The 21678-nt window shown below is 29.5% G+C and overlaps 2 protein-coding genes across 2 annotated transcripts; one reads left to right on the top strand and one right to left on the bottom strand.

The window, feature by feature from the left end:
* Window positions 1-3453: 3453 nt before the first annotated feature.
* LOC105158149 (palmitoyl-acyl carrier protein thioesterase, chloroplastic) lies at window positions 3454-8055 on the top strand. The gene is made up of 6 exons (XM_011074791.3): window positions 3454-4056; window positions 4710-4843; window positions 5600-5713; window positions 6435-6612; window positions 6716-6784; window positions 7385-8055. The coding sequence occupies exons 1-6, from the start codon at window positions 3658-3660 to the stop codon at window positions 7649-7651; spliced, it is 1161 nt and encodes a 386-aa protein (XP_011073093.1). The 5' UTR covers window positions 3454-3657; the 3' UTR covers window positions 7652-8055.
* A 2965-nt stretch (window positions 8056-11020) lies between these two features.
* On the bottom strand, window positions 11021-13279 carry LOC105158148 (heavy metal-associated isoprenylated plant protein 7). The gene is made up of 5 exons (XM_011074790.3): window positions 13137-13279; window positions 12788-13049; window positions 12377-12576; window positions 11994-12081; window positions 11021-11655 (listed from the first exon to the last, which is right to left on the bottom strand). The coding sequence occupies exons 1-5, from the start codon at window positions 13143-13145 to the stop codon at window positions 11204-11206; spliced, it is 1011 nt and encodes a 336-aa protein (XP_011073092.2). The 5' UTR covers window positions 13146-13279; the 3' UTR covers window positions 11021-11203.
* Window positions 13280-21678: the final 8399 nt, after the last annotated feature.

Genomic DNA, 21678 nt, shown 5'->3' with positions numbered 1-21678 from the left:
ATAACAATATAACGGTGTACGTAGATCGAAATATTGGAGAAAGATTAAAAAGAAAAGTTAGAGAAAAGAAAGAATGTAGGAGGAAAAATTGCAACGAGAAAAAAAGAAAGAAATTCTTGGTCAGAGCACAAAGCAATCCTACCAATATTCAGTTATCAGTATGACCTTTTTTATTTCAAAAATTAATATTTTGTATTATATATATATTATTTATGTACTATATTCTTTTAATATAATACAAGTTATTTAAATTTTAGGGTAAATTACAACGGTCTTCTTGAAGTTTGGCATAATTATGAATACTCCCTCGTTGTTTGATAAATTAATAATACCCCCATAATTTTAACGGCCGTCTAACAATCAATGCAGTCTCTGTTAGGTTTCATTCGGTTTTTGTGGTAAACTGACCATAATGTCCTAATGGATCAAGAATTATAATTTTATTTATTTTTTTAATTTTTTTAATTTTTTTATTGACTAAGTGAATAATTATTTTGAATCTTTTCATCCACCCCATCCAATTTTTATAATATTTTATTTATTTTTAAATAAAATAAAAAAATATAGTAAGAGTTAGTTGACAATTTCATACCTCCATTCAAAACTTACATAATTTCATCAAGAATCAAGGGATATTTATAATTTTTAAAACAACAAAAAAGTATTCATAATTATGTCATTTCAAAAGGATTAGATGTAATTTACCCTAAATTTTATATGCATAGCATGTAATATGCAAATTGGATATACGGACAATTCGAATTCTCTATTCAAATTAAATTACCTTTTAATTCAGCTTCACACATAAAACATTGATGGAGCATAACTAATAGAATTTAAGAAAATAATAATTAAAGATCTTGTCTTCGATTCTCAAACAACTCGATGTTAGACAAAATAAGTAATTTTATTCGGCCAAAATGCTTTTTTAATCCTATAAAATAAAGATAATTTTTTTTGTATCATAATTATGGTTGGTGTCGCTTTCAGTCCCATAAAATTCATAATCACATATTTTTAGTTCCAAAAAATCATGTGCTTTGTGGTTTGAGGCTAAAAGGTGTTATTTGAGACTAAAAAGGAGTAATTTAGAGTTTTATGCGACTAAAATCATCACCTGCCATAGTTGTGGTACCAAAAACATTCTACCCTTACTTTATGGGACTAAAAATATATTTACCTTAATTTTGTTCTTTAATGAACTGCTACAAACATATGTAGATATCTGAAAGAAGTTTAGGATCTTGTCAGACCGAACCTAATAATATAAAAAGTATAATATACTTATTATGTGATTGGTGTACAATTCAAGAAAAATAAATAATCACATGACAAGTGCTATACACTAGTTACTATGCGATTGATTTGATTTGATCAATCCTAATTTAGATAAGAATTTTCCAAAAAAGAATACTAGCCTATGTTAACAGGCCTCCAAACAAGCTAAATTTTTAGGAGTAAAAATTATTTTGGTACCCGAGTTTCAGTGTTATCATCAAATTGATACATGAGGTTTTCTAAACGATGTAACGAATACGCGAGTTTATTAATAAATATCAAATTGATACATGAGTTTTTGCACTTGAATTTATACTTGAGTTTCTCCATAATTATTGAATAAATACCTATGTCTATTTTAAAATATTTTGTAATATAGCTTCAATTTTTTTTTCTTTTATTTGAATCAAAATCAGTCCTAAGTATTTATTTATTTATCATGGTACATTGTATGACTATATAAATAACATCATTTTATTATAATAATAAAAATATTAGTAAATAGTAATATATAAATATTTTGTTCTTTACTCATACAAAAAATTTAAAATACACTTCATGAGAGCCACTAATTTTATAAATAAAAAGCTACAATTTTGAAACTAAAAAAATATAAAATATATGTTAATTTTGATTACTTTAAAGTTACACTATGTAGGAAAAATAGTAGAATAATATAATTTTATTATTATAAAAAAATACAAAATATTAAATAATTAGATTGAGAAGTGTAAAAATTCATAATTTAAAATAATAAACAAAAATAAAGTCATCTTGATAAGGTAGATAGTTATTAAAAAAATAGAAGAATAGATATAGGAGATGAGATTTTATGTTTAATGTATAAAAATTAGAACTTAAGGAAAAAACTGGTAAAATTATTTTTTTTATATTTTCTTTTTCTTAAAATATTTATTTTCTTAAATTATAATATTTTAGAAATTAAATCCAAAAAATTACTTTTTGCTTAAAGTGTCTTTAACTTTTATTTTTAAAAACATCACTTCCTACCCAATCTACTAAATATTAATTTTAATTATTGAATAAATATTATTATATACTAAACTAATTCATGGGTTATTATCATTTAAATTATTATAATAGTATATTTTATTTAATCATAGGACTATGTTGTGCTATAAATAAATAGATATATATAAAAAAATAAGTTAGATTAAACATGTAATATTTGTCATTATAAAATGTCCTAAATAGAGATGTGAATCTATTTGATTTTTATGTAAAAACTTAGGTACCAATTGGGGTACTTATAAAAACTCATGTATCAATTCAATATTATGAAAAAACTCGAGTATCAATTATATTATTTACAAAAACTCATATATGAATTTATCAACAACACTAAAACTCGAGTACAAAAATAATTTTTACTCAATTTTTTAGGTTATCTCATAAAAGTATAAAACTCGACATGAAAATACTCTAACTGTCTAACATACAATGAATAATCTGGAAAAATGTGAGGTCCAAACACCTAATAATTAATATAAAGGACCTAGATTTAATTACTAGTTAAACTATTTCCAATCCTATATATTTCAAATGAAATAATTGGATCAATACACAAATTAAAACACATTGAGACAATTATTCTAGTATCCCCACATTTAATTAATAAATGAAAAAATTACAAATTTAATCATATAACTATACGGCGATAATTTTAGCCATATACGAATCTACTTTGACAATTTTATTCTGTAATTTTAAAAATTCGCACATTGAAGAACAAAAAAATACCAAAATTTGCTAAATTGATCTGAAAAGTACATGTGACATGCACTTTCCAACGTAATTAGGTGCAGATATTAATTTGCTAATCTCGATCATTTTGATCCTCAATATGCAGAATTCGAACAAAATACTCAAAATAAATTCGTGTAAAACTAAAATTATCATTTTTTCGTACTTACAGAATAAACAAATTCCAATTTTGGCCTTAATACAGTGACAGATATAGATATCATCATAAACATAAAATAGAAGCGGATAAATAGACACTCGTATTTACATATACACACAATTATAATTTTCATACACTTCCCCAATAATTCAATTTACTAAACCGCACAAGTCTCTCTACTTTTCCGTGTAAGCCAGTGAATGCAGAGGTCTCCCAGTTTCTTCCCCACACCAACAAAAAAGTGGTTCAACTGCAAATACCCCTTTTCCCTCCTTTCCACACGTTTGGACAATAACATTAGCTTTCCCATTACTTCCATTTCGACACACAACTTCTCGACGTGCCTAATCTTTCCAACAAGTAGATCACCTACTAAGCTATCTTTGAATGTTTATTACACATTTTTTTTGCACACTAGTCCATCAAAGTTCGGCAGCAAGAATCGGTGATCGATCATGGCCCTCATGCAAAATGCTGCCCTCCATTTCCCCAAAGACTTGTGTCATGCAGAAAGAAACGACGATTTTGTGGCTACGTTCGTGCGTGTCGGTGGCACGAGGAGGCGGGCGGGCGTGAAGATGAAGGCGAGCTCCAAGACTAATGTCGACACGGTTAATGGGAAGAAAGTGAACGGGGTTCACGTCGACGGCCGGATCCCGTTTTTGGATCAAAGGAGTGCTGATTTGTTAAAGGATGGGGAGAGTGTTTATGGCAGTGTGGAGCCGAATCATGAGTATTTGCTGGGTAGGTTTGTGGAGGATCGGTTTGTGTACAGGCAGTCCTTTGTTATTAGGTCTTACGAGATTGGACCTGATAAAACTGCCACAATGGAAACCCTCATGAATCTCCTCCAGGTTGGTTTTCTTTTGTTTTTCTTGGTTGCTTCGTTTTTCAAACACTTATTAGTGTGTCTGCGTGCGTTACAAGAAATATGAATTCTTATAATGATAAATTATTATGTTCAAAAATAAAAAAATATGTTAAATATTAATTAATTATAACTGCACAACGGCAATTAGCGCTTTATATGAGCCAAAAATAATAGTGGTAGCTAAAAATAATGGTAAATACTCTGGCTATAGCTGAAAAGGGAAAATTACAATTTTAGTCTTGTAGAAATTCTTTTTTGTAATTTGAAAATATTCTCACATTGAAGACAGAATTGAAAGAAATGTTCTAGCCAATTTCGACAAATTTTGGACACTTTTGTCTTTATTGTGTGAAATCTTTAAAATTTCAGGACAAAATTCTCAAAAAAAATTCGAACTAAAATTACAGCACTAATTATAAGTTTTACTGGCTAAAAAGCGATGAGAATTATTGATTAACTGTAACAAAAACTTAAATTTTCATAATAATTTTGATTGACTGTGATACACAGTATTAATTTATTATAATTTTTAAATTATAATTATTTATAATGTAAGAAAAGTTGACTGTTTTTGTAGCATTAATTAGTTGAATCTTGATTTCAAGATTTGGACATGAATAAATAAAGATGGTGCAGGAGACAGCTTTGAACCATGTGGCGAGTGCAGGGGTGGCTGGAAACGGGTTCGGAGCAACCCGTGAGATGAGCATCAGAAAACTTATTTGGGTTGTCACTAGGATACACGTCCAAGTCGAGAAATACAGCTCTTGGTATTTTTCTCTTTCCTCATGCTTCAATTTTCCTCACAGTTTTACATTCTTAAACAGGGAGATAAATTACTCTATTTTTCAAAATATATAAAAAATAAAAAAAATAAATTAATGTTTTTCTTCTATAAGGGATAATTTGATCATTTTCTATGATAGGTGGTAAATTGTATTAAACTCATCATAAAAATAACGCTAAAGACTTTTCCGTTTTTTTTTTTAGTGTTTGGGTGGGGGAGTTAAATAAGGCTAAATTGGATTGAAGTTGTTGAGACTATTAAAACAATTTACCCCTATGTGATATTAAAAATAAGCACATGACCCCCCTATGAAAAAGATATAGCAATTTACCCCTTCTATACAGGGAGATAAATTGTTTCATTTTAAAAAACATAGGGAGGTAAATTATTGTATTTTAAAAAATATAGGGAGGTAAATCTCTATTTGTTTTTTCCATAAGGGGGTAATATACTCATTTGCGATATCACAAGGGGTTGTTTGTATTTTTTTTTCTATTTAAAACCGTAGCCCAAATCAATTTGACAAAACTGAATCAATTATATGGTAAGTGTAATTTAGAAAGAATAACCAATCACATATATTGACAAACTCTATGTACTAAATTAGGTCCAAACTCATAGCATTTAAGTATAAACAATTTGACAAAATTTAAATTAAAGTTATCATATTATTAAATTCTTTTGCTTATGCATAGTAAAGCTTCAAGTTATATATAATGCAGAGAAATTTTGTTTGCAGGGGAGATGTTGTGGAGATAGACACTTGGGTGGATGCAGCCGGTAAAAACGGAATGCGTCGGGACTGGATCATTCGAGACTACAACACTCAGAAAATCATAACAAGAGCGACCAGGTTCAGTTCCTTTTATTAAGAAAAAATTAAGTAGCAATTTAGATTCAAATACACGAATACTACTATTCTGCTATTTGTAAAATGTACCTCAAGAGCGTTTGTATAATATTTTGCTCTTCGATAGGGGTGTACTTGTAACTATAACTAAAATCTCTATGAGTGTACTTGTAATTTTTAAAAAGTATAGGGTCTAATTAAATTGCATTGACGACCCCAGGGATTGGGTCTAATTACACAATCACACCCGCTACCGGCCTTTGCAAAATTTTAAGTACACCATTTGAAGGGGTGCTAATGTAATTTATATCAGGGGATGAATTTGAAAAAAATTGTCCCCGCATAAAATGTCTCAATGGGTGTACTTATAATTTTGCTAAAAAATATAGAGTATTTGTGTAATTAGACCCAACTTGAAGGGTCTTGATGTAATTTAAGAATAAATTACACTAATAACCTTTAAGTTGGGTCTAATTACACAATTACTGCCCCAACCTCTTTGAAAAGTTACAACCTTTGAAGGGATGCCAATGTAACTTAGCTTAGGATGTACTTGTAAAATTTTATCTCTAAATAGAGAGTATAATTGTAATTACAAATATAATTATAAAAAAATATACTTATAATTTTATAAAAAATATAATATATATATATATATATATATATTGAGATTTAACCTTAAGCCGTGTTGATATAATTTACTCTAAAATTTTTTACTGTGCAGTACATGGGTGATTATGAATAGAGAAACAAGAAGGCTAAGTAAAATCCCAGAGGAAGTGAAAAACGAAGTGCAGCCATTTTACCTCAACAGAGCCGCAATTGCAACAGAAAACACTGATAGTGAGAAGATCGAAAAGCTCACTGATGAAACTGCTGAGATTATCCGAACTGGATTGGCTGTAAGTTCATCTAAGTATTTATTTTATTTTTTCCATAGTATAATATTTCTTGATATCTAATTAATAATGAAAAAAATCTGAAATGTTCATATAATTATTGCAGCCGCGGTGGAGCGATATGGATGCCAATCAACATGTAAATAATGTCAAATACATTGGATGGCTTTTGGAGGTACATTATTTCAGTACTATTAATTAATTTATTTATTTCTCAATTATGAAAATTTTCAACTCACCTGGAGAAATATCACTTATCTTTATAATTAATTATCGTAAAAAATCGTGACAATACTAATTAATTATAATTGCACAATAACTATTAGATGTTGTTCTGCAAGAATATCAAAACATTAACTACAGTTGAAAGCTAATTGCAAATGTTTTAACCATATGTAATGCCGTAGCAAACATCGATTGGTCGTGGTCAAAACTTTTAAATTTTCACATCGATTTTATTTGACCGTGGTGAATAATACTCATTCGCCATAACTTTTAAATCCTAGTGATTTATAGTTTAGGGAATTATGAAGAAAAAATGATTAATCGGTAACTTTATATTGCTTTCATCGAAATAGGCCAGAATGCTGATGTTACTTCTCGGCCAACTTTGAAAATTCCGATCAATTTTGTCCTAGAAACACGAAATAAAAAGGGTGAAAGCCTATTTTACAACCCTAATAACTTACACTTGTAAAATGGCAAAATGCAATTAAATCTTTATATACCTATCCACTTTAATGAGAAATGAAGTTGTGGATGTATTTGTGTGCAGAGTGTGCCTATAAATGTCCTGGAAGACTACAACATGACAAGGTTAACATTAGAGTACAGACGTGAATGCCGTCAGTCGAACGTGCTGGAATCCTTAACCAGCATGAAAGCCAAAACAGGTGAAGAAGAAGACAAGCAATTTACTGAGAAAAGTGGCGCAGAGGATTTAGAATGCACACATTTGCTGCGCATGGAAGCAGATCAGGCGGAGATCGTCCGAGCAAGATCGGTGTGGCAAATCAAGCAACATGATAATCAGATGACCTGATCTCATTCCTTTCGATGGGTTTTAGAGTCTTTTCTTCTGCTAAATAATTGATGAATATATGTTTATTTTGAGTTTATGTATGCTCAAGTGATTGATTTTTTTTGTTTTTTTGTATCATTTATTCATATTTTTATGTTCTTTTCAAGATTGTGTTTGGTTGTGTATATAGTTGGGATGATGTAGAGTAGGACATCTTAAATCTATTTATTTGTAGATAGATTTTGAGTTGGAATCCCAACAACGTGTGAGTTGTTGCTTTACTTTAATAGTGGTGATCTGTCTAAGTACCTTAATAGAGGTTGTTTATTAGTTATAGATATTTGATACTGATGGTTATAGTTGTTAGTGATTGATATCACGATGTAATTATAATCAATTTTACTTAAAATAATAATGTTTTTGTATTTCTTGAGAAAAGCTTTATTATACGACTCAAACAATGTTTGATTTTTTATATCTTATTTTTCTCGATGCAATTTCGTCGTAATTAGCCGGAATAATTTAAGAATGCTCCCCGTGTGTCGGGACAAAAACCTAAGATGTACATTAACTAGTGTCCCTACAGAAAGGAGCTGGCGGGATTGGGTTTTCAAGTAAGCTTGGAGGGTAGCAACTAGCAACACAACCAAAGAGTTTGTTGCACCAGAATCTTTGACATAGATACTTCCCACAGACGACATTCTTTAATGCTGAAATAAGGAATAGCTCTCTTTTTCAGTCTAGGGGGATTTGCTTATTGGGACAACAACTCAGTATCCACAACTGGAGTGCACTGGCTTCCGAGGCCTCTATGTCGAATCAAGAGGGTGTTTGTGGATCTTAGGTACTGATCGTTCGATGGGCTCTAAACAGTTCACCCGAACAGTGAACTGTTCAGGTCCCCCAACCCTTCACAATTCCAACATAGAAGATCATATGATTCCCTAGCCAGCAATTGGGGATGGTGGGGTAGACGTTTGAGAGCACATGCTTTGTTGCAAAAACAATTAACAAGTCCACATATGTATAATCATAATGCTAATGAGGAGTCTAAATTCACATCATAATGCTATTCAAGTCAACGAATTTTGAGAGGCAATGAACAATGCTTCTACCAATAAAATGTTTTGCTTATGACTCTAAACTCTACAACGCACTCACTCCATTCATTCAACTAACCACTACTAATCCAATGATATTGAATAAACCATAATACATTTAAATTAAATATATGTATTATTTGTCACTGAACTCTTAATTGGTACGTCTCATACTACATTCACTAAAACTCAGACAATAATATATATATATATATATATATATATAAAATTAAGGGGTGAATAGCAATTTATCCTCATGTGATACTGAAAATGAGCACATTACCCTTTTTCATGAAAAATATAGCAATTTTAACCCCCCTTTATTTTTTAAAATGAAGCAATTTACCTCCTTATACAGGGAGGTAAATTGCTTCATTTTAGAAATCGTAGAAAGATAAATTGTTGTATTTTAAAAATACAGAGAGGTAAATCATTATTTTTTTTTTCATAAGGGGATAATTTACTGATTTGCAATATCACAAGGGGTTGCTTGCATTTTTCCCTTAAATTAATTAGTAACGTTATTAAGATCATTACTAGTTATATATATATTAAGTGAAAAATAATTTTTATATTATTATTATTATAATAACTTTAATAGTTTCAAGAGTGATAAAAGTTGTACACAAAATTGACAATATGAATAATTAATGACAAAAAATGTGTACATTTATCACTATAAACAACTATTGAGACATATATATATATATATATATAATGACAATGTAGTGAAAATAAGTACAATGGTCATTGTATTTATATGGTTACTTAATTGTCATTATAAATATATCACTAATTGTTTGTAATGATAATTTTATGTATAATTTGTATCATTAAATTAATAAAACAAAAATTATTTATCTTTTAATATATATTTTTAGTAATAATTTTATGATTATCATTTAAAATTTTATTACTAATATTATCTTTATTAACAATAACTCAATTCAATAAAATTAATGCAGTATAGACCATGAATTATTAATAGAATAATTTTACACTGCTAAACCTCTCCGAGTACGGTCTCTACTTTTTCTTTTTATCTTCATGTCATTCATTATATCACTCCATCTTCAAATTCAAATACTAAATATATTGATAATTTAAATCAATAAATATATTTAAACAAGATAAAAAAAATATAAAAAACCACTATAATAATAAAAATACATTCATATTTATAAAAGAGTAAATTACATTTTGATATTCGAACTATACCCATTTTTACACTCTGCCATCAAAATTTTATTTAATATCAACTTACCATCTCAACTTTGCAAAATTTGCATTTTGCCATATATGACCTTTTTTTTTTTGTTTATTTTTCTATCGAAGAAATATCACATGTTGTGTATATATAAAAAATGTCAAATCACATAACCGTTAAATATCACATATGCACTATATGCGATGTTTTTCTACATAAATGACAAAGTGCAAAATTTCATAAAATTGGGACAATAAATTAACCCAAAAAAAAAAGAATAATGATCAAAATATAAAAATAGTTATAATTCAGAAATTAATTCTTAATGAAATTCAAATTCCCAATATTTTAATTGTGATATGAGATCTCACCGATGAAGCCAAGTTGTAATTAACATCTGGTACCTACTTGTTCCCCTTTGTAGTTATACTTGCAAGTAAAATATTCGTAAGAATCAAAGGAATTGATGCGACTGTGGAACAGAAAATTTCCCACTTCATGTATTATAATATTCCTACATTTCTCCACGTAACCACTCTTTTCTAAATTCCAGTTTATTTAGTATAAGTCTACGTAACTCAGATTCTAGCAGACCCACGTTGTAATAACACTAGATACTTATGTAGTTTCATGATTATTAAAAAAAAAAAAAAAGGAAAAAATTATTATTTGTTAGTATACTAAAAGTTATACGAAATCCTAATGAGACATAAAAAAATTGTTGAGCTTTTAGAGCTCCCTTTTGTAATTGTTTTTATTAATAAAATTTACCATATACCCAAAAATCTCAAAAATTTTCTTTCCAAATTCTGTTTTCTTTGTCTAAAAATCCTGTAAAAATATTCCCCACCATATAAACACATGTAAGAAATTCCCAGTTTATTTATTTGAAAGAGAATCATACGTATGAATTATATAAGTATTTAATGCAATATTTTACTATACAATTAATAATAAAATTTACAATAAAAAATGCAATCCGACACACACTGGACCAGGCAAAGAGCAAAGCTGTAGACCACAAAACTAAAATATTATATATACCATACCTTAGTATATATCATACTATTATTATCCATAGTATATGACAAAGATTATTATATAAGATTAAAAAAAAAAACTAAAATCAGTACAAAATTCTACAACTCTTCTGTAGATTTATACTACCCACCACAGACAATCCCACATGTAAATCACACACCAAGACCAGAAGGGCTCTCTGGGACACCTTGATTTACCCATTGTGCCCCTCACCTTCCTCCAAATTTACATTACACTACATGCGTTGGGGTTCTCATCGCTGAAGATCTGTGGAGGATAAGCATTCATCTCTTGGATGAACCTCTGAGGGTACAACTGGTAATTCTGTGGGTAGTAATAGTAGAACTCGTTCTTTCTCACCTCCAGCTTCGGGTCCTCCGCCTCTGCCTCCGCTTTAGCCGGTGGCTCTCCGCCGCTTCCGCCACCGGCGTCACCGCCGGCTTCCTTGTTTTCTTTGGCGGGTTCTTCTTCCCCTTTCTTGGCTGCTACCTTATCGCCTTCGTCGGCTTTCTTCTCTTCCTCTTTCCCTTTCTCCTCTTTCTTCTCGGGCTCGACTTTGATAATCGCCGCGTGTTTGCCGGTTCTCTTGTACACGTACTCGGCGAGTTTCTCAGGCTCGAACACGCCTTTGACATTCACCTGTGAGCTCTTGAGGTCCGGCTCCGCACTCTCAACCCCTATCATCGAAACAAGTGTTAGTGCGTTAAATGCGATTTGACCATGTTTTTGAAAAGAGTATTCAAACAGAATCTTGAGGATTTTGCAATATTATATTCAAAGCATGAAGAATGTACAGATTGTCACAGGCTGAGAACACAGAATTATAAAAAGCGCTTTTAGAGATGCAAAAGAGATGGAAAACAATCGTCTTTGCAGATACAGCTGAAAAGGGAAAATAATGGCATAAAGAGCATAGCAATTATATCAAAACAAAAGACCATAAAACTCGCCAGCTTCATTTCATTTCAAGTAAACAAAAAAGGCGCAGAAAAGAAAGGAGGATAAAAAATCATACCTTTCATTCTCTGAATGCGCCTTTTGATTTCTTGAGCACAAGCTTCACAATGCATGTACACTCCCAACACCACAGTAATCACAGGAGGCTGCAACAAGAACAAGAAAACACAAATTCCATCACGTTTAATTCAATCCCTCCACATCTCCGGAGCGAAACCCCATTCAAACGAAAAATCAAAACCCTCATACAACACCAAAAACACAGCCACAGTGGTCAGGCTTGCGAATCAACCAGTGTATTGGCCGGCTTACAAGGCCGTAAAAGCCTCAAGACTCCATCCTAAAAATGCCAATCGCTAGGGGGAGGAGCCCTCGGGCTTATTCGGCCAACTTGGGACGTTTATATACATCAAACAATACTGGACAAAAGAAATAACAAACCTCCTCTTTTTTCTCTTCAGGTTTGACCTCCTCCTTTTCTTCAGGTTTCTCTTCAGGCGGAGGTTTTGGGATTGGAGAGATGAGTTCGACTTGGCGGTGGCTCTTTCTCTGAACCCTCTCATATACCTTCACTGGATCTGCTTTCTCGCCTTTCACCACCACTTTACTCGCCCGGCAATCTGTTATCACATCCTCCACTCCTGAAAATCACCCAGAATTAAATAAAAAGGAAAAATCCATATGCTCACATGCAAAAGTGGTACATATCAAGAACTGGGCCGTCAGTTGAAAGAATCTTTTTTCTTTTCCAAAAAAATTAGAATAAAAAAAATAGTTTAATTAAATAAAGACAAAATAAGATACAAAAACCCCAGGAAGAAAAACGAGTTGTATGAATCTAATTTTTGTTACCTGGAAAGCCTTTGAGGCATCGCCGGACTTTTCTAGCGCAGCCCTCACAATGCATGAAAACTCTGAGAACGATTTCTTGCGGCGGAGGAGGCGGCGGCGGTGACTCCTGCTGCTCTCCCTTAGGCTCCTCAGATTTCTTCTCCTCTTTCTTCCCATCTTCGGCCGGCTTCTCAGCCTTGGCGGCAGCTTCCTTCTTCTCCCCCTCCGCCGCCGCCTTATTCGCTTCCTCCGGTTTCTTTTCCTCCGCCGGTTTCTTTTCTTCCTGCACAAAAAACACAGATAAATCACCAAGAAATCACAAAAAACTGAAGAGAAATCGCAGATATACAGAGAGAGAGAGAGAATAGACCTCTCCCATCTGTTCTCAGACTCCCCCTTCCTCTAGTGGTGAAACGAGAGCAAGAGATAAAATAGATAACTCAGACGAACTCGTGAAGACACACAGATACACCCTCACTGCGTGTATTTTTCTCGACTCACTCACACACAAGTGAATATGCAGTCAAATGTTGTCTTCTTAGTAGTAATAGAGGGGCGGGGGGGGGGGGGGGTTGGGTGCTTATCAGATCTAGAGGCGGGCAGTGAATAGAGGCGTCATCACACACAGTGACGTGGCTGCTATATAGTAGGTGGCACGTGCAACTGGAGGCGTGTGTTGGCGGAAGAGCGCTTTCTTGCATACGACGCCGTTCGGGTAACGATTTCTGTGCAGAAGAATAATAGTCTTTGGGGATAACTATTTTTGGTACTGTGTGCGGATACTTTCTCTCCTGACTTACCTGCTGAATGCGTTTTCTAGTCTATATCCAGAAAAATAAAATCCCAAATTACTTTTACTGTTTGACTTTTTATGCTTTAATATTTAATAGGAAAATAATAATTATATATATATATATTCATATTTTACAAAATTTTTCATTTTTAGGAAATTATTAGTAAATTAAATTGAGACAAACTACATTTGAATTGACGGGTTTTAATTTGAGCAAATAATTTCAAATGACTCTGTATCTGAAAATTTTGAAATTAATTTAAGTTTAGAATAACAGTGTTTTCAGCCTGATTTTTAATTTTGAGGTTTTACAAATAATTTTGATTTGTTCGTGTCCCATCGAATATTTAAGTATTTATCTCACTTTTATGTAAGTTTATTGCATTTTATCTTATAATTTTTTATTATATTGATTTATTAATAGTTATCGTTTCTATTAAAGGAAAAAAATATTCTGAGTCAAAGAATTTGAAATTCTTTTGACCTGGTATTACCTAATTGGAACCCTTAAATTTAAATCTACAAAATTTCAATCTTATAGTAATAAATCTATCAAATATCTGAACTTTTATTTTTGAATTTTATTTTATAATAATGTATCGGATTTTAAATTTATTTAATATGGCCTCATTTGAAATCTTTACTCAATCCAGACTAATTATTTCCTGAAATTCAAATCCTTTTATTTGAATGTAGTCAAAACAAATACAAAAAGTCAATTATAATAATTTAAAATACATAATTTTAAATCTATCGATCCAAATACAATCTGAACAGTAAAATTTGAGGAGAAAGAAATTGGTATTTTTTTTTTTTTTACTCTAAGTAAAATTCTAGTAATAATTGAGGAGAGAAATAAATAGTGGAGCCTGACATGGAAATTACTGTAATTGATGTCATAAAATCAGAGGGAATTAAAGTGATTTTCCAACTGTCAATTAGGTGTAGAAATTACTACTGAAAATTGAATGCTGTGGATTAGTGATAAATATGTCTATTATGGGCAAAAGACAAATCTTTATTTATCATCCTTTAAAAAGAGGAATAATTTTTCTTTTTTTTAACTTTAGTTGTTAGCAATTTATTCATAAATTAAATTTCTTTTACACATAAGATGTGGTTGTCATAGTCAATCAGGCTTAGTTTAGTTGACGAAATTGAGACTTCATAACCTTAGAGGTTATAGGTTCGAAATCCACAATGTATGTCGGATGTTGTTCTACTGCATAGTAGGAGTTGTCTACTGTAATAGTAAGTGTTATTTAGATTTAATTTATATGAGATTGTTGATCATGGAATAATTGTTGTAATTGTCTTTATTAAATATTTATATTCGATGAAAATAATTGTAATAATTTTATTAAAATTAATAATAATTTATCGCGTTTAATAATAATAAAAAAAACTGTGGTTGTGAACAAAATGTTGTAAACTCAATCTTAAATGCGCTTTTAGAACAAGAAGTCTTTTATTGCCTTTTTTCAACTAATATTAAAAAATAAATTGTTTACTACATTATAAATCATCATAACCCAAAAAAATAACAATAAATTTGATGAAAAAAAAAGTATTTAATTTGTAATAAATTAAGAATGTATCAATAGAGGGTAAATCCCGATTTTCATTCAATTATTTTTCTTAATATTTACAAATTAAGTAGATTTTGAATAACAGATGGACTTATTCATTAGACAAAAGAAAACTTTAGAAGTAATAGATGTAACTTTTCAAACCATAAAAAATTTACATGTAATTTCAAATTTCAGAGGGGGAGTGCAATTGTCCCTAATCTATACTAATATAAGAGGAAAATGCCCCCCACTCTCAGCGATTAATGACATCGTTGCACCAATTTTTTATTAAGGTGAAAATCCCTTAAATTGATAAGATAATTAACTTATTCAACTTTTTAAATTTTACATTAATTGATAAATTTATTTATTTATTTATATATTTATTTCTTTTTTTTAATGCAATGTATTGAGTTATATTTTTCTCCTATTTATAGTATATTTTAAAGTGTCAAAAATATTTATAATATGCATACAAAAACGACGTGCCGCAACGACTGGTGACAAAAAAATATAAACATCTGTAAAATACACTACACGAATTCTCTCTCAAATTACAACGACCTCTCGTGAGGTTTAGCATAATTACGAATACCCCATCGTAACGGCCGCCTATCAATTTAACCCACTCCGTCAGCCACCGTCAGGTTTCCATCAATTTTTGTAGTGAACTGATTTAAATGTCTTTGTGGACTAAAAATTATAATTTTATTTACCTTTCAAAAAAATTTAATTTTTTTATATATCCATCTAAAAAAACATAATAATCGAACATCAAATGTATTCGTAATTTTTTAAACAATGAAAAAATATTTATAATTATATCAAATTTTATGAGACAGTTGTAATTTACCATTTTATAAAAGATAAAAGAAAAATATGTATAGATTTGAACCTAACATAACAAGTAAGAACCTAATCTCCCAAAACATAAAAAACTCATTGTACGTAACAAAATTATAGGACGAGTACAACAATAAGTGAGAAGTGAAACTGACAAGTCTCTGGAACCCATGTGGGGCTGAACAACCAATGTCCATTCGCCCAATTAATATCACTTCTTCTTTTGTATTACGTTTTGCACTGAAATGCACATAATTACTAACCCTATTCTTACATGGCCATAAATTACAATGAGTTTTTTTTTTTTTTTTTAAATATAATATAATTATAAATATTTTTTATTATTTATAAAATTATCAGTATTTTTTTAATTTTAATAATTATCTAATAATTAGCCTAATCGTTTATTTTTTTTAGTGAACTGTTCTTGTGGTCTATAAATAAAAAATTTATTTTTTGAATTTTTTTCTGATTAAGTGGATATTCTTTTAATATTTTTTCATCCACTTGGTCCAATTTTTTTACAGTTTTTTAGTTTTTTAAAAGAAAAAATAAAAATGCATATCAAGGGCAAAATTGATAATTTCAAATATCCATCCAAGAATTACATAGTTTCATCAAATATTAGGGGGTCCTCGTAATTTTTCAAACAATGAATGGAGTATTCGTAATAATTGTCAAACCCCATGTGAGCTCTTTGTAATCTATCGTATATTATAAATAGAATCAGTTACATTAGTATTATAGATCCAATTATGCAAATATTTTTTAGTTTTTATAAAATTATAAATACATCTATTAAGAATATTGTAATTGTAATTATAAATATATCCATATTTAATCATGAAATCTTACACAAATATCCTCGTTTAATTTACACCTTTCGATGAGTGTTTTTATAATTTTATAAAAAATAAAAAAGTATTTGTATAATTAAGTCTCACGGCAGACAGTATCCATATATATTACCCTTATAAATGTTAATGTTAAGTATTTAATTCTTTTGCAGGGTATTTTGGGTACATACGTACTGCTCCATAATTATATATATTTCACCACATAAATTCATCCCTAGAAAAGATAGGATTTTTGTGGGAGGACCACCATGGTTGGATGATTGCCTCTTTTTTTAATTATTATTGTTTATTTTATTTCACGCGGAGCTTATTAAATTCATATTAATTATTTTTATTTCGATACTTTTTTGTTAATATATATATGTGGATAAATATGTTAGAAACTCTAAATACTAAGCAGTGAAATAATAATCACTATTGGTTCTAAAAATGATCATGTTGAATCACTAAAAAATACGATAATCGTACATACGAAAGTGTACCTGAATCCATAGCTGTAGGGAACTCCATAGAATCTTGTCAACAGCTTTTCAGATGAACACGGTTTCACAGAGTTTCCTTTAGTTTCTTTTCTTTCTAAAAACTCTCGAATATTGAGATGTCAGAAGATATATTGAAGTCACGTGTAATATGGGACCATGGCATATATATATATATATATATATGTAAAATAATATGTATTTCAAATTCTGTCCATCACTGAAATTGAAATTATCATCAGTGTCTACACATTAAAGGCCCACATCCTATCAAATACATTAAGATCCTAATTACTAAAATCTTATTTGATCATTTTATTGGACCTAAATTTTGATAATCTATACTACATAATTATTTTATATATAAACCCAACATTGGATTAAGAATCCAATACTATTGTATTAATAAATCCAACAAAATATACTCCAATTGTTAAAATCTTATATTTGAAATTTTTGGTATTTTATATGTTATTGTGAAAGATTAATATGCCGAAATTCAATTACATGTCCTTCCCATCTTTTGTTTTTATATATGAAAAGTGATACTAAATGTGTCGAGTTTTTTCTTTTTTTTTTTAATTTTAGGATCATTTTAAAATTTTTATAAGAAAAAGAAATAAAAGTTGAACCTCTATCCCATGAAACTAAAACTGTAATTTTACGTCCATTTTTAACATGCCAAGACTTATATTTGACTTATTTGGTATCAATACATTACTTTAAATCATATGATTGTGAGTTTGATTTCATGTAAAGACCAATGCAGAACTGTATCAACGAGTAATGTATAAGCATTTTATAAGCAACTTTAGTCCTACGGACATACATGGACAGTAGTCGAGGCCAGAGCCAAAACCACCAATTTAAGTCTCGTCTCATTAGTAATATAATTTTCAATAGTTAAATTTTAAATATATTTATAGAAATAATTTATTTATATAAACTACCACCAACCATTGCTTAATTATAAAAATCACTCATAGTATTTAAAAACAATAAAGATAATTTATTGATTTTTTAGAAAGTGTATATGTAATTTTTAAAAAATAAGAATGATCTGTATGAATAATATTAATATTTCTAATAAACATAGATATGATTTTCTAAAAGATATAATTAATTTATATAAATAAACCATATGTGAAAGTGATGCACTGAAAATAGGTAGTAAAAGTTGAAATGAAGAGAGAGAGAGAGAGAGCGTAACAATAATATTTATAAACGTTAGTTGTTATTTTTATGACCAAAGATCTAAGTGCGGTGGTCCTATTTGAGGTACAATTTTCAGTCTCAAGGATAAGGCCTATTATTTTATTAACGTTTCCTCACGTACCCAAATTCTATGAATTTGCACCATACATGTGCCCCTCGTACACTTACCCTCAATAATAATAATAATAATAATAAATAATAATAATAATAATATGACGACGACATTGCGTCGTTAGAAAAAAATGTTTGTTGGCTACAATTTTAATATCTATAAACTAAAAATCATAGTAAATAATTTTTACCAGTTAAATAAAATTATTTTTCATGGCTAAAAGCTATGGTAAAAATATATCATGGCTCTTAGCCACGACATATGTTTTAGCCACCTTTGCAAATACCCCGACCAACAACCATTGTATGGTCGTGGTCAATGACTATTGGCTACGACTATTTTAATCTTAACCATGGCTATTAGCCATCTCTAAATATGCCTTTTTTGTATTGCATTACGAGAAATATAACATTTAACCATGACAATTGGTTAACAATAAATAGTCGTAACAAATAGTTATTGATCACAATCGTGCAGTTAAACGGCCATCCAAAGATTGTTGGATGCGATTTTTGCGAAAATGTCTATTGTCATGATTAAAAGACATGACAAATATTTTTACCATGACTCTTAGTTATGACAAATAATTATTGTTTTGGTGAAAAAACTAGTTTTTTGTATCGATTTTATCCAACCATAATAATAATAATTATTTATCACGATTTTAACTATCATCATTAATATTATAGTCAATAATAATTTTTATTCTAATAATAATAATGATGACGACGACCACGACGATGAATGAGGTCATTAGAAAAACTTGGACACAATTTTGCTGCACAATAAAACTCAAGATAAAAAATATTTCATGTGTTATAAATATCACTGCAACCAAACATTATATTAATAAGAGAATATAAAATTACAATTTTAAAATTGCCACAAAAGATATACAAAATTTGTCAGTAATTTTGATCTTCTCACTAATTAAAATTATGAATCTGATTACTTCAACTAGAGAGAAAGAAATTCAATAAGGCATTGCTTCTTGCAAAGTTGATGAAATCTATGTGCAAAGTACACTTAAAATGTGTAGATGATGAGATAAACATGAACCAACATATTTGTCGTGTTCGATGAATTGTTTGTATTCAAAGTACTTAGGTTTAAGATGCAAGCAAAGGAAAAGATTTGTTGCAACTTATGCTTTCAGCAAGCTTTGAAATTTTTCCATCTCACCATCCTAAGCCTTTTGGCTTTTAGTTGTCATGATTAATAATAAATAATTACAGCAGATGATAGTTGGCCGTGGTTTTAATGAGAATGGCTAAAATATTTGTCATGACTCTTAGTTGCGGCAAATGATTTTTTAATATTGGAGAAACTAATTTTTTATATCGATCTTATTGCACTATGGTTGATAGTAGTTATTTTTCGTAGGTTTTTAACTATAATCATTATATAACATTGTCACTATATATATTTTTTTTTCTAAGAATTTCTAAAATTTACTTATTATTTAAAAAAGTTAAAATCTAATCACGTAAAAATCAATACACAAATCATAAACTAGGTTTGAGCCGTAGCGTCCACATAATTACTTTGCCTCAATTATAGGTTAAAGTAGACAATCCATCTTGGACTGGATGTCTGATCATACATACAATCAAGAATATATCATATTGAACGAATACGAGGGATCTATCAGCTTTTTGAAATAGATAAGATGTTTGAAAATTTATATGATGTCAAAAATATTCAATGATTTTTTAGATAATACTGAGCTTGTAAGATTTAAAAATAATATGTTGCGAGCACCATTATAGGATTTTCGGAAAAAAGAAATAAGGAGTCATTAATTTACTTTTAAAATTTTGATAAATTCCTTTAATTTTGAAGTATAAATTATAAATTTATTATTATCTATATCCTATAAACTGCATAATATTATGGGATAATTACACTCTTTTTTTAAAGTTTTGTGTAATTACATGTAAATTTTTTGTAGTTCGAGAAATTATATCTAGCACCTTTGAGGTTTGCTTCCGCTAACAAATAAGTTCCTCCGTTTGTCAAAATTCACCGAATTTGTTGATATTAATAAAAAAAAAATTATATTTACCTCTGATTGAGGAGGTATATCTTCATTGTTATAAGGGCAGTTTAGTCCAAAAAGAATTATTTGATCTGCATTAAGTCAGTAATAAATCAATCAATGGTAAATATAAATTTTCATTCAGTTTTTTTGGTAATATCAACAAATTCAGTAAATTTTGACCAACGGGAGAGGGGGATTTATTTGCTAGATGAAAGCAAACATTATGGGTGCTAGATGTAATTTTTTAAACTTTTGGGGAAGGGAGTGTAATTATTCTTAATTTTATTTATTCAAATACTTTAATAACTTTTTATTTCTAGAATATCTTACAAGATAGATTATAAATAATTTATTCAATAAATTTTATAATCTATTCAATAAATAATAATTCATCCATTGCGACTTTCACTTTCAATTTATTATTTTTTTTTTTAGTTTTGAGGATATTGTTAAGTCATCAAAATAAATAAATATAAATTTTCAAAACTCAAAATTCTGATAATGGAAGTGGGGCTAGTCTAGATAAGAAGACATAAGCTTGAGGGAAATCACTTTTTGCCGAAATAACATGAAACCATCCATCAAATAACATGATGGGGTTGTGGAGGAGAGTGAGCCAATTAGGAATACAACAAACCCCGATCACGCTTTCCATGATTGGGGCAGGATTATTGGAATCCGATTGTTTCTGAACCAAAACTCACTTTCCCTCTTGTCTCATCTACCTATCAATTAATGGCTCTTGATTTTCCATTTTCGCCAATAATATTTTGCTCCATCCATAAGGTTGAACTATTATAATTTACAACTATTATAATTTAAAGGACGTGAATTTGAGTTCCATAATTATAGATATGTGTTTACTTTTATAATAATTTATTGAAAAAAATACAAGAAATCCTCTTGTGATATTGCAAATGAGCAAATTATCCCTCTATAAAAAAATAAATAGCGATTTTCCTTCTTATATTTTTTAAAATTCAATAATTAAATCGCTTCAT

The sequence above is a fragment of the Sesamum indicum genome, linkage group LG3 (assembly GCF_026168435.1).
Source record: "Sesamum indicum cultivar Baizhima isolate 11 linkage group LG3, ASM2616843v1, whole genome shotgun sequence".
In the NCBI taxonomy this organism is placed as follows: Eukaryota; Viridiplantae; Streptophyta; class Magnoliopsida; order Lamiales; family Pedaliaceae; genus Sesamum; species Sesamum indicum.
This window is presented reverse-complemented; position numbering and strand designations above follow the sequence as displayed.